The sequence below is a fragment of the Cricetulus griseus genome (assembly GCF_003668045.3).
Source record: "Cricetulus griseus strain 17A/GY chromosome 1 unlocalized genomic scaffold, alternate assembly CriGri-PICRH-1.0 chr1_0, whole genome shotgun sequence".
Taxonomy (NCBI): Eukaryota; Metazoa; Chordata; class Mammalia; order Rodentia; family Cricetidae; genus Cricetulus; species Cricetulus griseus.
The window spans coordinates 64,275,324-64,292,919 of NW_023276806.1; the positions used below are offsets into that span (position 1 = coordinate 64,275,324).

Below are 17,596 nucleotides of genomic sequence, written 5' to 3' on the forward strand. Positions count from 1 at the left end.
AGTGAGGAGAGCTATCATCTTTGTGAAGGTACAGAAGAAGCTGGGGTCAGGGAGGGGACAGGAGGAGAGGAAATAAGGCAAAGATGAGCTCAGGGACCCTAAAGAATGGAGCCTTTGTGTGGGGTACAGATGAAGGACAAGGGGGTGATTGTGTGGGAGGGCCGGAAGTGCCACGAAGACTGGCACCACCATAGCTAGCACTGGATTCACCCTTCTGCTCTGGCAACTCCCTATATACCAAGTGGCTGAGATGTACCTGATGGTTACAAAGAATGGAAAGGCAGCAAAGAGAATGTGCAGTCAGGAAAAATAAGGTATCACCCCAAATCCAGAGAACAGGAGGCATAAGGAAAAAAGACAGAAGCAGCTTTTACTATATTTACATACAACAAAACTTTGCAGAGAACAATCCTTATTGCACAGGTCAAGGCCGTGGACAGGAGAGGCATTCCCCCAGGTAGAGTGGACAAGAAGGACCGGGACTACAAGAGGCACCAATTCTTCCCAAGGGAAGCTTGGAACTCCTCTGGGTCCCAGTGCATGGCTCTCAAGAAGCTACAAACTTAATTCCCTTCTCTTTCTTATGCTCCTTGAGAATCTCATAAGTATAGGAGCTGTGGCCTCAGAATAAATAACTAAATAAAATACAACACTAAGATTGCCGTGGGCTCCTTTAGCAATGTCAGGGAAGAGAGGTGGGGAATGAAATTCCTCCCTCCCATTCAGGGCAAAGGCTCAGGAACTCTAAATCTTTCCAGTTGTTTTTTAAAACAAAAACTTCTAATTCTACCAGGGTGCTTCATATCTGAGGGTACCCTGGAGAGGAGTCCCTGGAATAGGATGGAGAAAGAATGGAGTTGTGCCAACTTCCCCAGCTCTCCCCAACATCAGCATGACATATTGGGCAGGTTGGAGCTAGGGGAATTGTGACTTTTGGTAACAGTGAATTCCTCTTCCTGCTATTTCCACTTGGAGCCTATGGCTGAACAGCTCGTTTCCAATTCCTCTATGAAGGGAATAGGGAGTCAAGCTATGTCTAGAATCCGCTCTTCCTCACCTCTCTACCCAAGGCAGGAGAGGAAGACTTAAGGGTCCCTAGCATTCCAGAGGTGCTCCAAAACATTTTCGGCAGTCAATAGCCTTGGGAGTAGGCATCTGTGCCCGCCGCTGCCTCAGTTCCTCCTTGCCCATGCTGTTGGCCAGCTTGTTAAAGGCAGACTTGTACTTCTTGTCGAAAGCCACTAGAGTAGAGGATAGAAACTGATGAACTAGGACCTCCTCTCATGTCTGCTCCCATATCCCTTATCCCTTCAGCACCTCATTGCACCCTTACCTATGTCCACATGGTCCTTGCCCAGAGCAGCCATTGTCAGGAATAGGATCTCACGGTAGATTCCTCTGTAGTAAACATAGAAGAGTGTCAAAGAAAAGAGGTACAAAGGACAGATTGAGGGTCACCTAGGTGAGAGCTTCATACCTCTGCAGGTGCAGGCCAGTGGGAGGAGGCCCTAGAGTTTCCAGCAGGAGCCCAACAGCTTTATGAACCTCGTTGAGTCCAACATGGCGTAGTACTGACTCCAGTAATGCCAAGCTAAGACAAGAGGGTACTGGGCCTGGCCATACTACTCGCTGTGGGATCTGGCCTGGATGAAAGGAAGGAAGGTTTACGAGGATCACCTAACTCTCTAGGTGAGGAGCCCAACCCTTCCACTCCTAGATCAAGTACCAACTCACTGTGGACCCTCCAGAGCACATAGAGAGGTGGGCAGCTGTGGGGATCAGGGGTCAGGACATCCCACAGCAAACGCACATGCACAGAGGCTGGATCAGGGGTGAGCCAAGGAGATGGTCCCTGGGAGGACTGAGAGAAGAAGAAAAATTCAGAATGAGAGGCAGAGGACAAGAAAAGGACAGACAATGTTCAGAGAAACAGAGGGACATTATAGGGGACAATAAAAGAGAAAGGGAAAGAACTTATTTTGGCTGTTTTTGGTATTTGAGACAGGGTCTCACTACATAGATTGGCAGGCCTTGAACTCACAGAGACCTATCTGCATGCCTCCTCCCAAATGTTGGGATTAAAGACTGGAGCCACCAGGTCCTAAGGAAAGAAATTCTCCTCTCCCAGTTCTTAAGGGTAAGAATTCTGTTTTACTTTGTTACATACCTAGCACCTAGACCCTAAAATGTAAGCAAAAAATATTGGCAGAATAAACAGAAAAGCATGAACCATTTTTTAGGTACTAGTCACTAAATCAAGTACCTATCCTGTTAGGTTACTGCTTATCCCATGTGTTTTTTTTTTTTTAATTTAATTTTATTTTATGTTCATTGGTGTGAGAATGTCAGATCCCCTGTAACTGACAGTTATAGACAGTTGTGAGCTGTCATGTGGGTGCTGGGAATTGAACCCAGGTCCTCTGGAAGAGCAGCCTCTTAACCACTGAGCCATCTCTCCAGCTCCCCTGCTTATGCCATGTGACAGATGATGAAATGGAGGGTCCCAGTAGCAAATGTGCTGGTAAAATGGCCTTTCTACACTGCTAAAGGCAGAGAGGACAAGGAGACAAAGACTTGAGAGGCAAGGAGGGAAGCACTCGGGAGGAAGGACTACACAAGGGCCCTGACCTGGCGGGGTGAAGGGCCATCGTAGGAGGCCAACACCAAGCCTGGGAGAATGCTAGGCAGGCGCAGCCGTTGGAAATACCACAGGAGGTTCCAGAAGATGATGGGGTGGGCAGCAGGCAACTCAGGCAATGCCAACACCTCACTGCCCTCATTGTCTACCAGAGACTCCAGCTCCTTCCGAAGCACCAGAGGGCTCAGGTATGCCCATGCCCCATTCTCAACTCTCCGGGAAGCACTCTATAGGCACAAGTAGGAAAGCAGTCAGAACAGATATACTAAAGGCTCACACCCAGAGACTCGCCTCCCAGTAACTCAGCAAGTCCCAAAGCCTCTTACATACCCCTCATCCTTAATGCCCATCTACCTGGCACCCCTTGACCTCCCTTCAACAGAAAACACACACCCACTTCCTCATATCCCTCTGGTCCAACTCTTACCCCCATATGCCCATTGCAGAGCTGGGGTTCATCCAGGGCAAGGCAAAGCCTCCGGTCACTGAGCACAGGGCCGGGACCCCCAGGGACAGGAGCATCTTTGCTGCCACTGGCACCAGCAAGGGCAGACTTTGGGCTGGGGGCACTACAAGGGAACAGCAGGAGGTGTCAGCTCTTGGAGTACCATCTGCCTGTCCCTCCCATAGCACTTTTCCTGCTTTGAGCACCTGGGTCGAGAATCAAGGGTCTGGACACTGAGCAGGGGCACAAAGGGACAGGCGCAGAAGGGGCAAGTTGTATTGAGGTTAGAGTCATCAGGTGCCCAGCCAGCCATGATTTCCTCATCATACACCAGCGAATCACAGGCGCGGCACAGGGAGCAGCTCGACAACAGAATCTGTAAACAAGAGACCCCAGGAAATGAGCCTTATCTGGTTCCAGGGCCCCAAAGCCCATGCCCTTTCCTGTCCCTGTCATCTCTAAACCTCAGCCAGCCAGACCTCCTTTCACCTCCTCCCCTCCCGCTGCCTTTCCAGGATGGGATAAGAGCTGTGTGTGTTCCAGCACAATCGTGTAGATGGAAGTATGCTCACTTCCAGGGAGGGTGGTTGGAAAGGTCCAGGGGTGTCACTGAGGCGCTCTGAGGAACGGCGAAGACTCAGGCTGCTGAGAGAAGACTCTGAGAGATCCCACTCACTGCCCAGAGAAGCGGAACTCTGCCATTACAAGAGAAAGCACAGTCAGCTAGTCCTTTGTTCCTCTCACTTAGAATGCTGGTTTCAGTCACTCTCAGAGTCACCTTTAGGGGCATTCTCCCAGTCAGCAGCCCCTCCCCTCCTGATAGGAAGGTATCTCCTCTCTCACTGGCTACCTCAGAAGCAGTGGATCCAGGGCGTTCTCGGGGCCACAGAAGGCTATCCATGGGACTTCGGCGGGCCGCAGGAGGAAGGTCAGGGGGCAACTCAGGTGGGGGGATGCGGGACACAGAGGAGCGACGGGAAGGGGTGAGCAGCTGTTGGAGGCGGGCACCCAGCCCTTTTCTCGGGGTGCCCACCTCCTCCTGACATCCACTAGTTTTGGGACCCCGCCCACTTATTCCTTCTAGGGCCTCCGTGGACTGGGCACTCAGGGCTGAGCCTGAGCCCCCTGGGCTTCCTCCAGGTGCCAGTTCTTCCCCTGTCAGACTCAGGTCTGAGAGACTTCCATCCTGCCAAGGCACGGGTGATCCACGGGGTTCAAGGACCCCCAAGGCCTCTATCACTGCAGGTCAAAAGAGAATTGAGAGATGAAGTCCTGCATTCTTCCGGTTGCTCTTTTCCTGAATAAATACAATTCTTGCAGCAAAAACTCTAGCATCCGTGATGGGAAAGATGGCTCAGCAGTTAGGAGTAGCACTGCTCTTCCTGAGACCTGGTTTCAACTCCCGGCACCCACATGGCAGCTCACAACTTCATGTAACTTCAGTTCCAGGGGATCTGATAGCCTCTTCTGGCCTTCATGAGCACCAGGGATGCAGGTGATATACTATCATACATGCAGGCAAAACACCCAGACAAACTGTATAAACCAACAAACTCTAACATCAAAACTCACCATAACATTTATGCAAGATTGCCTCAGGGGACTACAGGGCCACTAATCATCACCCTAGTCTTCCCATCTCTAGCTGAAAAGTTGTTAGGGAAGGTCAGATAAGGGAACTCACTGTGAGCCACACCAGCCTCCACAGTGGGCTGGGCCCCTTGGGCTCTGTGAGCCACACCAGCCTCCACAGTGGGCTGGGTCCCTCGGGCACTGCCTAGGCTGCCACTCTTGACCAGGCGCCCAGTGGGTGAGGATGGTTCCCGAAGACTTCGCCCCGCCCAAGTAGTCTGGCGCTGAAGAGGTCGTGTTGGGGAGGGGCGCTCTAGACAGACCTCTGTAGAAAGTACAAGAATTTAGCCCCAGACTGAAACCACCCCTTGGGTGAACTCAGGTTTTGTAGGGTTTCTCCTAGGTAGAACTTTACACCTCACTACAAACAAATGCACTTTATCCATACACAGAAAGACCTGCCGGTCCTAGTTTTCTGGGTCTCTTCCCATCTGAACCTAACTACCTCATCCAGCCCTGTCATTTTTGTTGTTGTTTTTTGAGACAGGGTTTTCTGTACAGTCTTGGCTATCCTGGAACTCACTGTGTAGACTAGGCTGGCCAAGAATGCACAAAGATCAGCCCCCCTCTGCCTCTGCCTCTGCCTCTGCCTCTGCCTCTGCCTCTTGAGTGCTGGGATAAAAGGCTTGAGCCACCATTAAGCCCCCTCTTTTTTTTCTTTTGATACAAATTCTCACTATGTATTCCAATCTTGCCTGGAACTCACTAAATTCAAGGTAGCCTTGAATTTGCAACAATCAATCATCCTGTCTTAGCTTCCCCAGTGCTAGGACTGCAGGTGTGAAACATCATGTCTGGCACCACAGCTATCCTGCCAGTCCCGACCCACCTGTCTGAGAGTGGCCCGGCTCTTGGTGCACAGCCACCTGTTGCTGGCGTCTGTCCTTCAAAGGCTGGCGGAACTGAGCGGCCCCCAAGACAACATTCCGGAGCTTGGCCCAGCGTAGGCGTCCACCCGGTGTACCAGATGGCCATTTGCTCTCCAGCACAGCCTGTCAATCACAGTGCCAGTCTAGTGATGCCTTACCTCATGTCCTGAACCCCAGGGACGACGACCTTTTTCTCCAAACATGCTGGCTAGAACTATCTAGCCAATAGCTCACCCAGAAACAGGAGCCCCAAAGAGGCATTGTCAGTAATAATGGAATAATAGAGAAAGTGTATCTAGCCTCTACCATCCATCCATCCATCCATCCATCCATCCATCCATTCATCCATCCATCCATTGATATAGGATCTCACTATGTAGCCCTGGCTGGCCTTGAACTCACAGAGATCCTCCTGCTTCTGCCTCCTGAGTGCTGGGGTTAAAATTGTGCATCGTCATGCCCAGCTAGACTCTATTTATAAACTGAATGTCTTTGAAGAAATAATCTCAACTGCTTGACTATTTAGTTTCCTTATCTGAAAAACAGGAGACAGTTTAGTATTATGGTTAAGAGGCTGAATTCTGAATATAATTTTGCTTATATTCTGATTCCCTAACTTGCTTACTGTGGGACCTGGGGCAAGTTATGAATTCTCTGCAACCTCAACTCCTATAATACAAGGTATGACCATTCTATGCCATGGGACACAGTGGAGATGAAATGATTTAAAATGTATAATGTATCTAGAACAGTGTCTGGCATGGAGTTTAAGATTGTTATAAATAAGAATCAAAGTAGTAAATAAAGAATCAAAGTAGCTAAGTCTGCAAAAACAAAAACAAAACAAAATGAAAAGACCTTCTTCTATCTGTGCAAAGGCAACAGAGAAGCACAAAAGACAACAATGACTGCAGGACCAAGGAATAGGGACAGCAGCTGTCGAAGAACAGCATTGTCCCTGCAACAGGTCCCAGCAGAGACTCCCATCCTACCTCTTGCCCCCAATTAAGTACCTTGTTGTAGTAACCGTAGGTGATGGTGTTGGGCACAATGCCTGCCCGCCGCATCTCTAGCATGACTCGCACAGACAGCACGGGCTGCCCATAGTGTGAGCAGAGCTGCATTAACACCCGGTAACATACCTAGGCCAAGAGAGCCACAGGACGTAAGGCATTTACTCCAACCCAAATCCCCAAGTCTCAGCAAGCTCCCTCTTCCAGCCTCCTAATTCTCAGAGGACGCACTGGCTCCTGGCAGTTCCTTCCTGCTGCGCCTCATGTCCAGCGGTCTCCACTGTTTCCCCCTGCACAAGCTCGTGAAATTTGTGATTGTTGATGGCGGAGCAGCTACTCAACTCTGGTCTGCCCATTCACTCTACCTGGTCTCCACCAAGTTTCCCTCTCGAAGTCCCTAGAGCTACACATGCTTGCTGGGATTAGGGGTGGGTATGAACACACAGGTAGTGAATGCCTACCTCATCAGGGAGCACCACCTTGCGGCTCTCCATCTCACGCAACACATGGTAGGCTTTATGCAGTGCTCGCACTCGGGAGGGTGCTGAACGCACATAGGCAGGCAAGCACAGGAACCACAGTCCATAACAGTGACCCAGTAGGCACCGGGCCCACAGCTCAGGCACAGTGGCTGACTTCTGTGCCATTCGCTGTGCAACCTTCATCTCCTAGGTGGGACAAGAGACACACGAAGGTAAATACAATGCCAAGGCCAGCATAGATGGGTGTTTTTTTTTGTTTTTGTTTTTTTTTGTTGTTTTTTTTTGGTTTTTTGAGACAGGGTTTCTCTGTGGCTTTGGAGGCTGTCCTGGAAGTAGCCCTTGTAGACTAGGCTGGTCTCGATCTCACAGAGATCTGCCCTCCTCACTCTGCCTCCTGAGTGCTGGGATGAACCACCACCTCCCGGCTTTTTTTTTTTTTTCTTTTTCTGAGATGAAGTCTGAGGCCAGACTCAAACACCAGATCTTGCCTCAGCCTTCTGAGTGTAGGACAGTGTGAGAAGCAACATTTTTCCTGAGACAGGGTCTGGGTTCCAAGGATATATGAGGGCTGAGGCACTGCCTAAGCTACAGTCCTCCTGGAAGCCTCAGTAGGACAGAGGAGCCTGGCTCTGGAGCACAGGTAGACACCTTGCAAGCTGTGGCTCAGCTCCACATCAGGAGATGATGGTAAATGACAATGGTAACAAAAGCTAATGTCTGTACAGCATTTTGTTGTTGTTTGTTTGTTTTTTCTTTTTTTTCCTTCTGAGAAAAATTTTTATTGGCCTTTTGAATAAAATTTATTTGCCAGGAAGGATGATCCCATCATACTTCGGCTGGAACAAGCGCATGGCCTCCTTTTTGTGTTGTTTGGTTTTTTGAGACAGTTTCTCACTATACAGTTTTGGCTGTCCTGGAACTCACTATGTAGATCAGGCTGACCTTGAACTCAAGACATCTGCCTGCCTCTGCCTCCCAAGTACCGAAACCAAAGGCATGCATCACTATGCCTGGCTGTACAGTGTGGGGTTTTTTGTTTGCTTGTTTTTTGTTTTGTTTTGGTTTTTGGTTTTTCGAGACAGGATTACTCTGTGTCTTTGGAGGCTGTCCTAGAACTAGCTCTTGTAGACCAGGCTGGTCTCGAACTCACAGAGATCCACCTGCCTCTGCCTCCCACGTGCTAGGATAAAGAAAGGCATGCACCACCAACGCCCAGCTGTTTGCTTGTTTTTTTTTTTTTTATGAAATCGCCCATCAACTTTATGAGATAAGCACCATTAGTATCCTCATTTGACCATAAAGCAATAACCACTGTGCCAGGTTCCCCTATGGGGCCTACTGCTAGTTACCTGTTTGGTACGACGAGGCGCAGGACTGCTGGGGGCACTACGTGATGGGCCCGGCACAGGCAGGGCTCCCTGTTGTTCCTGAGGAGACTCAAATAGTTCAGCTTTTAGCTCTGGAAACCCATCATAACTAGAGAGACAGAGGCAACATGGGGCAGTTAGCACAGGGCCAAGCATGGGCCTTGGGAAAGGTGAAAGGAAAAGTCACTCTTACCAGTACTGGGGAGTAGATTCACTGCCTTCCAGTACCGGGGGCTCCTCTGGGGGCGTGATGAAGACAGTGAGCTCACTTCCTGATAGCTCCTCCAGCTCCACTAAGGGTGTTGGCTCAGGTTTCTCCTGCTCGGGGTGGACCTGGAACAGGATGGTAAAAGAGTAAGAGTTAACAGAGCCTTCGTCCCCAGAAGATGGCCTCTCCCAGAAAAACACATTCATGGGGGAGGAGTCCTGGAGATCCATCTGGAGAAGAAGAGTCAAGAATGAAAGGAAAGTAAAACAAATGAAGCCGGCCATGTATGGCTGCCCATGCGGTGCTTTGTCTAACTCCAGCAGTCAGTCCATCATAGGCACAGCTGAGAAACACAGTTAATAGTGGCCTGGGGACAACAGAGACAACTAGGAGGAACTCAGTGGTCAGTAGGTACATACAGAAGGGACAATGCCCCCAATACCTTATCGACACAAGAATCAAAGAATTCAAGGGCAGCATGCCGGGCAGAGCCAAAAGAGCATTCCTCAATGAACTGTGAGAACATCTGTGTATGCAGCAGCTGAGAGTACAGCTTGTGGCTTGAGCGTTCCCGGGACTTGAGGAAACCTGAGGGAGTGAGGATGGGTCAGAAGGGGTTACAACAATTCTCTATCTACCTGTACCCAGCTCTTAGCTCACACCATTCAAAGTCACACCTCTCCCACAGACCAGCTCTCCAAAACCACAGTTCCTCAGTCCCTTCCATTTATCTGTTTGTATCTACTGGTGCAGACTGGGAATCTCCCAAAGGCAGGTCCCCCAACAGACCTGTACCCCTGACTGCTGTTCATCTTATGCTAAGGGCTCCCAGACAGTAGGACACATCCAGCTCTATACCCATATTGCCTCCAAGACCAGAAGAGTGGCAGAATAAATAATGTCTCCACTGCCAGCCAGTGCCCCTTTCTCCTTCCCCATGGAGCCCAAACCCCTAACCATGCCCCCCCCAAACCTTTAACAAATAAACTCAGACCCACTTTATTTACCCTGAAGGTAGAAAAGGTTGTCAACATCTCGAGACCCCTCAGAGGGGGCCTGAATGAGAGGACGCAGGAAGTCCCTGTAGCCTTTGAGCAGACAAGCCATGAAGCGCAGGAAGGCTCCCTGGACTTCCCGCTCCAGGCGTGTCCGGCGGCCACATACTGCCTCATAGTCTGTCAGCAGGAATTCCAGGGAGGCCTCCTCTTCTGGTCCAGTGTAAGCTGGGAATCAATATGTCTGAGAGTCAAGGTTAGCACTCACAGGGCTTGCCTCACCCTGTTTTTCACACAAATGTCTCCATCTCCAAAACCAGCCTCTGACAGATCTTGCACCGGGGTGACCAAAAGCATACGTTTAGGCACCAGTTCCAAGCGTCTCCAGTGACAGGCTCAATGGTCTGTTTTTTTGTTGGTTTGTTTGTTTGTTTGTTTGTGTTTTGATACAGGATTTTCTCTGTGTAACAGCTCTGGCTCTTCTGGAACTCACTTTGTAGACCATGCTGGTCTTGAACTCACAGAGATCTGTCTGCCTCTGCATCCAAAGTGCCGGGACTAAAGGCATGCGCCCCCATTGCCCAGCAGGCTCAACTTTCTTTCTTTCTTTCTTTCTTTCTTTCTTTCTTTCTTTCTTTCTTTCTTTCTTCCTTTCTAATAATTAATTTCATGTGCATTGGTATAAAGGTGTCAGACCCCCTGGAACAGGAGTTAGACAGTTGTAAGCTGCCATGTGGGTGCTGGGAATTGAACCCGGATCCTCTGGAAGAGCAGCCATAGCTCTTAATCACTGAGCCATTTCTCCAGCCCCTCAACTTTCTTGATAGGCTCAGGAATGCTGCTCCCCTGCCACTGCCTCTAATTTCATTTCAATTCCACCAAATCCAAATTCCTCTAAGCACTTCAGAGAAGATCTATTGTCCCTGGACCCTCCCCTCAAACTGGAGATTTGAGGCCAACAACAGCTTCCAGCCTCCCAAGCCCACAGGCTTCTCACTCTGATCCAACTGCTGGTACAGATTTGTCAGTGTGGCCAGCAAAAGCTTGTATGGTCTGCGGGGCAGGGTCCTAGCAGAGAGGGGCTTCTTCTCCTCCGTTCTAAGAGATAACATAAGGAGAAAAGGTGTTGGGGCTTCTATGAAGTCTAAAACTCCCTTTGAGCCAACAATAAACCCACACACCAGCCCTTGCATGCTTCCCTCCCTAGCCTTCAAATGATACTTAGCCTCATACTGGAAAAGTGTGTTGGTATCAAGATCAACGCAGATGACATCAGCAGGTGGGTCATGCAGATCGAAATAACTGGAGTGGATACCCACAATGAAGGGCACAGGGGCGCTCAGCACATCCGCCAGCACCAGTGGGCACAGCGGAATGTAGGGGCACTGCCAGTGCAGGGGGAAGATCATCTAAAGACCAAGGAGTGAGAACCAGTGAGCACAGGAGCCTGGCCTTGTGGCGGTTGGGCCTATTGACAGAAGCTATTGGAGGGGCTGGAGAGATGACTCAGAGGTTAAGATCACTGGCTGTTCTTTCAGAGGACCTGAGTTCAATTCCCAGCACCCACATGGTGGCTCACAGTCATCTATAATGAGATCTGGTTTCCTCTTCTGGTCTGTTTACATGCCAGAACACTGTATAAATAATAAATAAATCCTTAAAAAAAGAAAAGAAAAAAGAAAAAAGCTATTGGAGCTAAGCTTGAAGAAAAACCCTTCCTCTAACAACTAAACCCAGGCAGAGAGACTGAAGACCCTCTTCCTAAGAAGGAAAGGGAGGAGTCCAGTTCTGGATGGAGGGGCACCAGAAAAGACAGCAATCCTGGAGAAGTAGACTAGATAAGGTGGTACTCACGGAGACAAGGGCCTCGCAGACACTGGTGAGCAGATCTGGCCGCAGCGAGTGGACCAGAAGTTTGTGCTCTGTGAGCACAGCCAGCAGCAACGTAATAGACAATTCGGGGCCCAGGTTCTGTAGCAGCTGCAGAAAGCTAGCACCACTGGAGGAAGCAAAAGGAGGAAAAGGTCACTAGCAGACTCGAGAGCTGGACACAGTCGTGGGCCAGTCGGCAAAGGTCTCAACAGCTGTACTCATCTGACTCATACCTCCTATTATACCCCATGTCATCAAGGTCCACCCCCCAATTCCCCACCCCCATTTAGGCACATACCTGAGGGGCAGGGGTGAGGAGACAGGTTGACAGAGGAGCAGGTTGTCATAGGGAGACATCTGGGAGAGGAGCCACAGGTCAGGATGCTCATGGCTAGCCCCTGCCGACTCCTCTCCTTTCATCCAGCCCAGCCCTAGGCTCACCTCTCACCTGCACTAGGATGCGTGGTCTCTGTGGGGAAGGGAACGGGACGTTGTGAATGAAGTGGGAGATGTGCCTAAGGAGAGAGGAAAGAGTTGGCACTGACTCTCCAGTCCTATCCCTCCACATACTCTCATCGCTTTATCCTAGCCTCAAAAACCTCATTCCTCCCTGAACCCTACCCCTTGACTTGGATCAGCTTTAGATACAGATCTTATATATATATTAGAAAAGAGAGGGCTGGGCGTTGGTGGCCCATGCCTTTAATCCCAGCACTGGGGAGGCAGAGGGAGGGCGATCGATGTGAGTTCGAGACCAGCCTGGTCTCCAGAGCGAGTGCCAGGACAGCCTCCAAAGCCACACAGAGAAACCCTGTCTCAAAAAAAAAAAAAAAAAAAAAAAGATCCCCTTGCCTGAAATCCCCTCATCTACATAATGAGTTCCAGGCTAACCAGGGCTACCATAAGAACTTCTCTAAAAGAAATAATAACAACAACAATAAAAAACTGGGCATGGTGACACATGCCTTTAATCCCAGTACTCAGAAAGTCACCTCTATGACTTTGAGGCCAGCATGGTCTATGTGAAGAGTTCTAGGCCACCTAGGGCTATAAAGTAAGCCCTGTCTCATAAGTAAATAAATAAATAAAAATAAGAAACAGATCTGTGCTGGACATACGTAGACCTAGCCAAGACCCACCTAACAAGTACAGGCTGGATTTCAGGCTCCACTTACCTCCAGCCAGAGGCTTTCGTAATGGACAAACTACATAACCATACATCGCAGTCCTGTCCTCTGGGTGCTCAGTGTACATGCCCCCACTCCCAATTCCATTCTAACATCTCCCATTTGTCCTCTCTAATGCCTCATAACTCCCCAGGGTCAGGAGAGTCATGCTCACGCTTCTAAGGGCAGACGATGGGGTCCTGAGACGGAGTAGCGGTAAAGGAAGGTGAGGAAGGCTCTGAAGGCTGGGAAGGCCGGCCAGCGGGACAGCACAGCAATGGCTCGCCGGCTGCGCACCGCTCGGCCCCCCAGTGCCCGGCCCCGTTCCACGGCACTCAGCAGGCCCAGTGCCCGCGCCTGCCTCTCTGACAGCCTGGCCCTCGGGAACGCTTCATAGAACTGCAAGGCGGCACCATACACCTGGCAGGGGCATAGAGATGATCAGATGGGCTCTGCATTGAGTGGATCCCTTAGCACAGTCCACATACCCACCTTATCACCAGCAGCACCCGTGAGCACAAAGGTGGAGAAGACAGGCACCGGGTACTTGGTCTGGGCAGGCCAGCACTCGATAGTGGCTCCCATGGGCAGGCAGAAGACTGGCACTGACTCGGGCAGCGGGAATGCCTCATTGTCTTCCTCTGGGTAGCGGCCCAGCAGCTCTATACCCCAGCAGAATTAAAAGCACCCATTACAGTGAAGAGGTCCATTAGTTTCCAGATAAAGAAACTAGAGGATCCCAGAGAAGGTCTAGATGGCAAAGGGAAGTAAGTTCTGGGATCACTGAAGTTACCAACCAAGAGGTACCAAGCAGAAGAATGGAGGGTCAAAGGATAGGAAGAACAAAGGGACCACTCACCTGCCTCATACACCAGTGTGTTGGCTTTGGCCAGGCCCACCTTGTAGCACAGGTACACCGCTGGGCCCCACTGCCCCAGAAACGACAAGAGATAAGCAGATACATCACTAACAAAGGTTTCTGGGGTCCATCTTCTTTCTACTACCCTTCAGTTGTCTTCTGTCTTCAGAGCTGCCCCTAATTCCAGTCCTCCCAGCCAAGCCACCTCTGATCTGGCCCTTGTGTCAGTGGCCTTTGTTCCCCATGTCTACACCCTTACACTAATGGCAAAGGTGGCAGCTCTCAAAACCACAGTACCACTCACCATGCCAGGGTTGAGGTTGCGGGGCAACCGGCAGTAAGTGTGAGGAGTGCCCTCACCCTTGCTGGGCAGAACCAGGCAAAGGTCAGTGATGCCCAGGGCATGCAACCCTGCCCCCTCTGCTGCTCGCCGGTACATGAGGTAGGTGCGGGGGTGTCCAGGGCCTGGAGGGGCCAGGTTGGCTGAGTGACTATATGGTGTCGTGTCAAGCACTTGGAAGCCAGGTTTGGGTCGTTCCTTCCCTTCATATAACACCCTTGGCATAGGGAGTAAAGATATCAAGAGGTCAGGATAGAAAGACTTGATCCTACCAGATCTGCCTACCCGGTCTCCTAAACCTTTCATGCTCTTAGCTTTTTCAAGCTCTGCTAGTACAGCCCACTACTTCCTACTTAGTTCTGTCCTTTAGGATCCTTGCCTTCTTTTGCCCTTGGCTCTACCTCTCAGTCAGTAACCACTTCTTCAAGCCATGTCCTCCACAGTTCTCAAGGGTAAGCACCAAAAACCAACAGACTGACTCTTCGCTAAATTCCGTACATGGCTTATCCCATTTGATATTCTGAACCAGCCAGTGAGGAGTCACTATCCTTTTACAGATAAAGAAACATTCACTGGCTAGTAAGCAGCAGCACAGGCAGCAAGCCCCTCCCCTCTGACCTCCAATCCATCCTGCTACTGTTCCCATATTCCTCCTCTCAACCCATATCCTCGCCTCTTCTTAGGTCACTCAAAAGTCCCTCCCAGCTTCCCCTAGTGCCAGCATTGTTAAGGGTACACACCCCAACTCAACAAGGGGGGGCTTGTCACGCCCCCTGCGGTAGCAGATGACTGGTTGAGTTCCACCCAGGAGCCCAGCACTGAGCTCTAAGGGGTGGCCACCAGCAGACGTCTGGATGCATGTATAGCCCTGGGGTACTTCCTCGCCCAGTGCTCTAGCAATGACTGCCACATCTGTAATAGGTTCAGCTGGCCGGGGAGGGCGCAAGGGCCCAGTAGGTTCAGGAACCCACGTCTCCTCAGGTATAGGTGCTCCATTTCCTGCAAGCCCAGCCACCACAAAGTAATCCACCAACCGGGGAGGCCGCTCATCCGCCATGGCCCCCCCTTCACTCACGGCATCTGGAATGGTTAATTGAGAAAAAGATGAAGCAAGAGAGGCTAGTATTCCCATGGCAACCAGAGGCTAGTGTTCCCATGGTTCCCATGAACCCTCTCCCTTCTTTTCTCTTCCTAGTTCTTCTAAGGAAAGGATAAATGATCAGCCAATCCTGAACTCTCCCGCCTGTGACATCACCAAACTCTCAAGATCCCATTATAGCTCCCTAGAGACCACTAGGTCCCTCCTTCTTAGTGACATCAGTACTCTCTTCCCAAAGAACCCAAACTCCACTCTACAACACACATCTGCCATTGCTCACCCATTCCTTTAAAGGCCTGCCTCTCTCCACCCTCTACAATTACATCTCAGAGAACACAGTATTTTCTATAAAGGCCTGCAATGACATCATTCACACCATACCAGCCTTAGCCTTCTCACAGGTCTCTGACCTTCCTGATGTGGTAGTAACACCACAAGAACCTTCTGAAACAGCCAATGCTCTTCAATCACCCACCCTTACATTTTTAGAAGACCCCACAGGTTTCTGGGAAGGCCTGCAAAACTCAATATTTAGCTGCTGCTCAGACTTCTAGTATCTATTTTTTTCTAGCTTAGCTTTACCTATTTGGCCAAGCAACCAGGGCTCTCCCATCTCCAGAATTTTTAGGTGTTTGTAGTTAGGTACAAAGGAACGATGGCCGATAGCTCCAGCCATTCCGTTCCCATGCCACCCAGACCCAGACAGTATCAGGCCCACAACAGTCTGTTGGTAACTTTTCTCACCTGCCTCCATGGCCTGACCCTGGGGAGTGGGAGTCCCAAGAGTCCTGAGGTACCCCAGGGTGCTGCAGGTGGGAAGAAGCCTGGTGGGTGGCTTGCAAAGGGCTGGAGGCTGGGAGAGTGCTTCAGAGGGGAAGGGAGGTTACTTCCTGAAAGGGCTGCAAAGGGGAAGCTGCAGCTCACTCAGCATAAGTCAGCCTATGGGTGTGTGGTAGCGATGGGAGGGGGACCGCGCTGTTGAAGGTGCCTGTACAGTATCAGATCAAGGCAAGCCTCACTCTAAGGATCCTGAGCAAGGCAGGGGGAACTCCCAATGTCTACAGGATGCACGGTCTATTCAAACTCCCACTATTCCTCGGAGACCTGGAGCCAAGCGAGCTGTCTTCTTAACCTGGCCTCTGGATACACATGCCCCAACTCAAGCTAAATTTAGCTTGAGCTTCTCCACATCTGAGAGGTGAAGCCAGGAGTCCTCGTCAGCTTCCTGATTTAACTCCAAGATACAGCTCCCTCTCTCATCCACTGCAGGCCAATAGGAGCTCTGTGCCCCAAGGCCATAGGCAAAAGCCGTTAGATGAGACCCTCTATAGGCAAGTGGGTGGCTCCGGATCAACTGGACTTGTGCATCCAGGCCTACCCTCACCCAGTCAGAGTAGAGGCCTATAGAATACAGCCCCTTCTCCCTTGGGGAAAACAACGGCACTGGAGCCACACTGGGTCCCAACGCCCACATGCCGGAGGACGGGAAGTCCGGGCTGGGGCAGAGGACGCGCCGCGGGGGAGGTGGCTGAGCAAGGGGCCAGAGGGCCGAGGGAAGCGCGCGCACAGACTGCCGAGAACGTGACGGCAGCAGCGCCAGCAGCCGCGTGACCGTAGCAGGAAGGAGGGGTGCTCTGACTTGAGCGCCCGCGGGAGCTCCAGGGTGTAGGGTGCCGGGCACAGCTAGCTAGCTTCGGGTTGCGCCCTCCCCTCCACTTTCACTTCCCTGGGAGGGAGGAAGCGGAACCAGATGCGCAGCGCAGAAGAACAGCTGGGGACAGTCCCTCGCGCCGCCCGCCCGCCCTCCGCCCGCCCTTCCCCCCTGCCGCCCCGCCCGGTCCGGCCCCTACCTGCCTGCCCTGGGACTCCCCAGCCGGCCCGCTGGCGGGTGGCTTGGAGGGCGGGCTGGCGGGCCGGCGGGCGGCCGGGCGGCTATCCAGCCCCGGACATGGCGCGCTCTACTCGGGAGCCGCTCGCGCCGCGGGCTGAAGGAAGAAGAGGCGGCCGAGGGCTCCGGGCACCGTAGAGAGAGATCTGGGCGGTCCCAGCGTCCCCGCGCGCTGCGCCACGCGGGGACTGCTGCCGCTAGCTCCGAGCGCGCGATCCTGCGGCTCCCGCGGTGCTGGGGACCCCGCGCTCTTGTGCGCGCCCTGCTTTCTCCACTCACCCCCCCACCCCCACCCGAGAGCCGCCGCTATTTCACCGCCCCCCCCCAACCCGGGCCTGCGGCCGTGACCCTGGCTAGCGGTGGCCCAGAACTCTGCCGCCTGCAGCGCGACCCCTGGTGGCTGGGAGGGCCCCCTGCAACCAGGCAGAATTCCCACCACCCAGCGGACAAGCAAGACACTGACCCCAGGTGGCCCCGAAGTCAGAGCCGGTGCTCCAGTCCTGCCCTCAGTCCTACAGTCAGATGTGGTCACTGAGCCACAGTGAAGGCCCTGAAGACCTAGACCTGGAAAACCCAGGTGACTCCCCACTTCCAGGTTTAGAACCCTCTGGCCAGAGCTAGAAGTTCTCAGTTCTCCTTTCGAAAAATGACAAGAGCATTGAAAAAGAGGAAGAGAGGTATGAAGCCGAATAGTGGAGGGGGGGGAGGAGCAGCGCTCCTTTC

General features: G+C 51.8%; 1 protein-coding gene across 3 annotated transcripts; it reads right to left on the bottom strand.

The window, feature by feature from the left end:
* Positions 1-345: 345 nt before the first annotated feature.
* Positions 346-16,973, bottom strand: Dennd4b (DENN domain containing 4B). Of its 3 annotated transcripts, none has more exons than XM_035451179.1 (28): positions 16,836-16,973; positions 14,627-14,966; positions 13,851-14,103; positions 13,547-13,616; positions 13,180-13,349; positions 12,863-13,107; positions 11,970-12,036; positions 11,820-11,878; positions 11,504-11,648; positions 10,883-11,058; positions 10,647-10,747; positions 9,662-9,877; positions 9,097-9,242; positions 8,640-8,779; positions 8,429-8,555; positions 7,059-7,265; positions 6,598-6,726; positions 5,545-5,707; positions 4,768-4,980; positions 3,934-4,322; positions 3,656-3,778; positions 3,290-3,459; positions 3,066-3,207; positions 2,629-2,865; positions 1,735-1,861; positions 1,478-1,643; positions 1,334-1,398; positions 346-1,241 (listed from the first exon to the last, which is right to left on the bottom strand). In XM_035451179.1, the coding sequence occupies exons 2-28, from the start codon at positions 14,941-14,943 to the stop codon at positions 1,096-1,098; spliced, it is 4,509 nt and encodes a 1,502-aa protein (XP_035307070.1). In that variant the 5' UTR covers positions 14,944-14,966; positions 16,836-16,973; the 3' UTR covers positions 346-1,095. The 3 variants fall into 3 exon arrangements, with proteins under 3 accessions (XP_035307070.1, XP_027249141.1, XP_035307071.1); XM_027393340.2 differs by lacking the exon at positions 16,836-16,973 and adding an exon at positions 15,730-16,743; XM_035451180.1 differs by lacking the exons at positions 4,768-4,980; positions 16,836-16,973 and adding an exon at positions 15,730-16,744.
* Between the last annotated feature and the right edge of the window lie 623 nt (positions 16,974-17,596).

Excerpts from the sequence above, each read along its gene's own strand:
- Dennd4b (XM_027393340.2), bottom strand. Across the intron at positions 6,727-7,058 it reads AGGTGGTGCTCCCTGATGAG|GTATGTTACCGGGTGTTAAT; the intron begins GTAGGCATTCAC and ends CTCTTGGCCTAG. Across the intron at positions 1,644-1,734 it reads TGTGCTCTGGAGGGTCCACA|GCCAGATCCCACAGCGAGTA; the intron begins GTGAGTTGGTAC and ends CCTTTCATCCAG.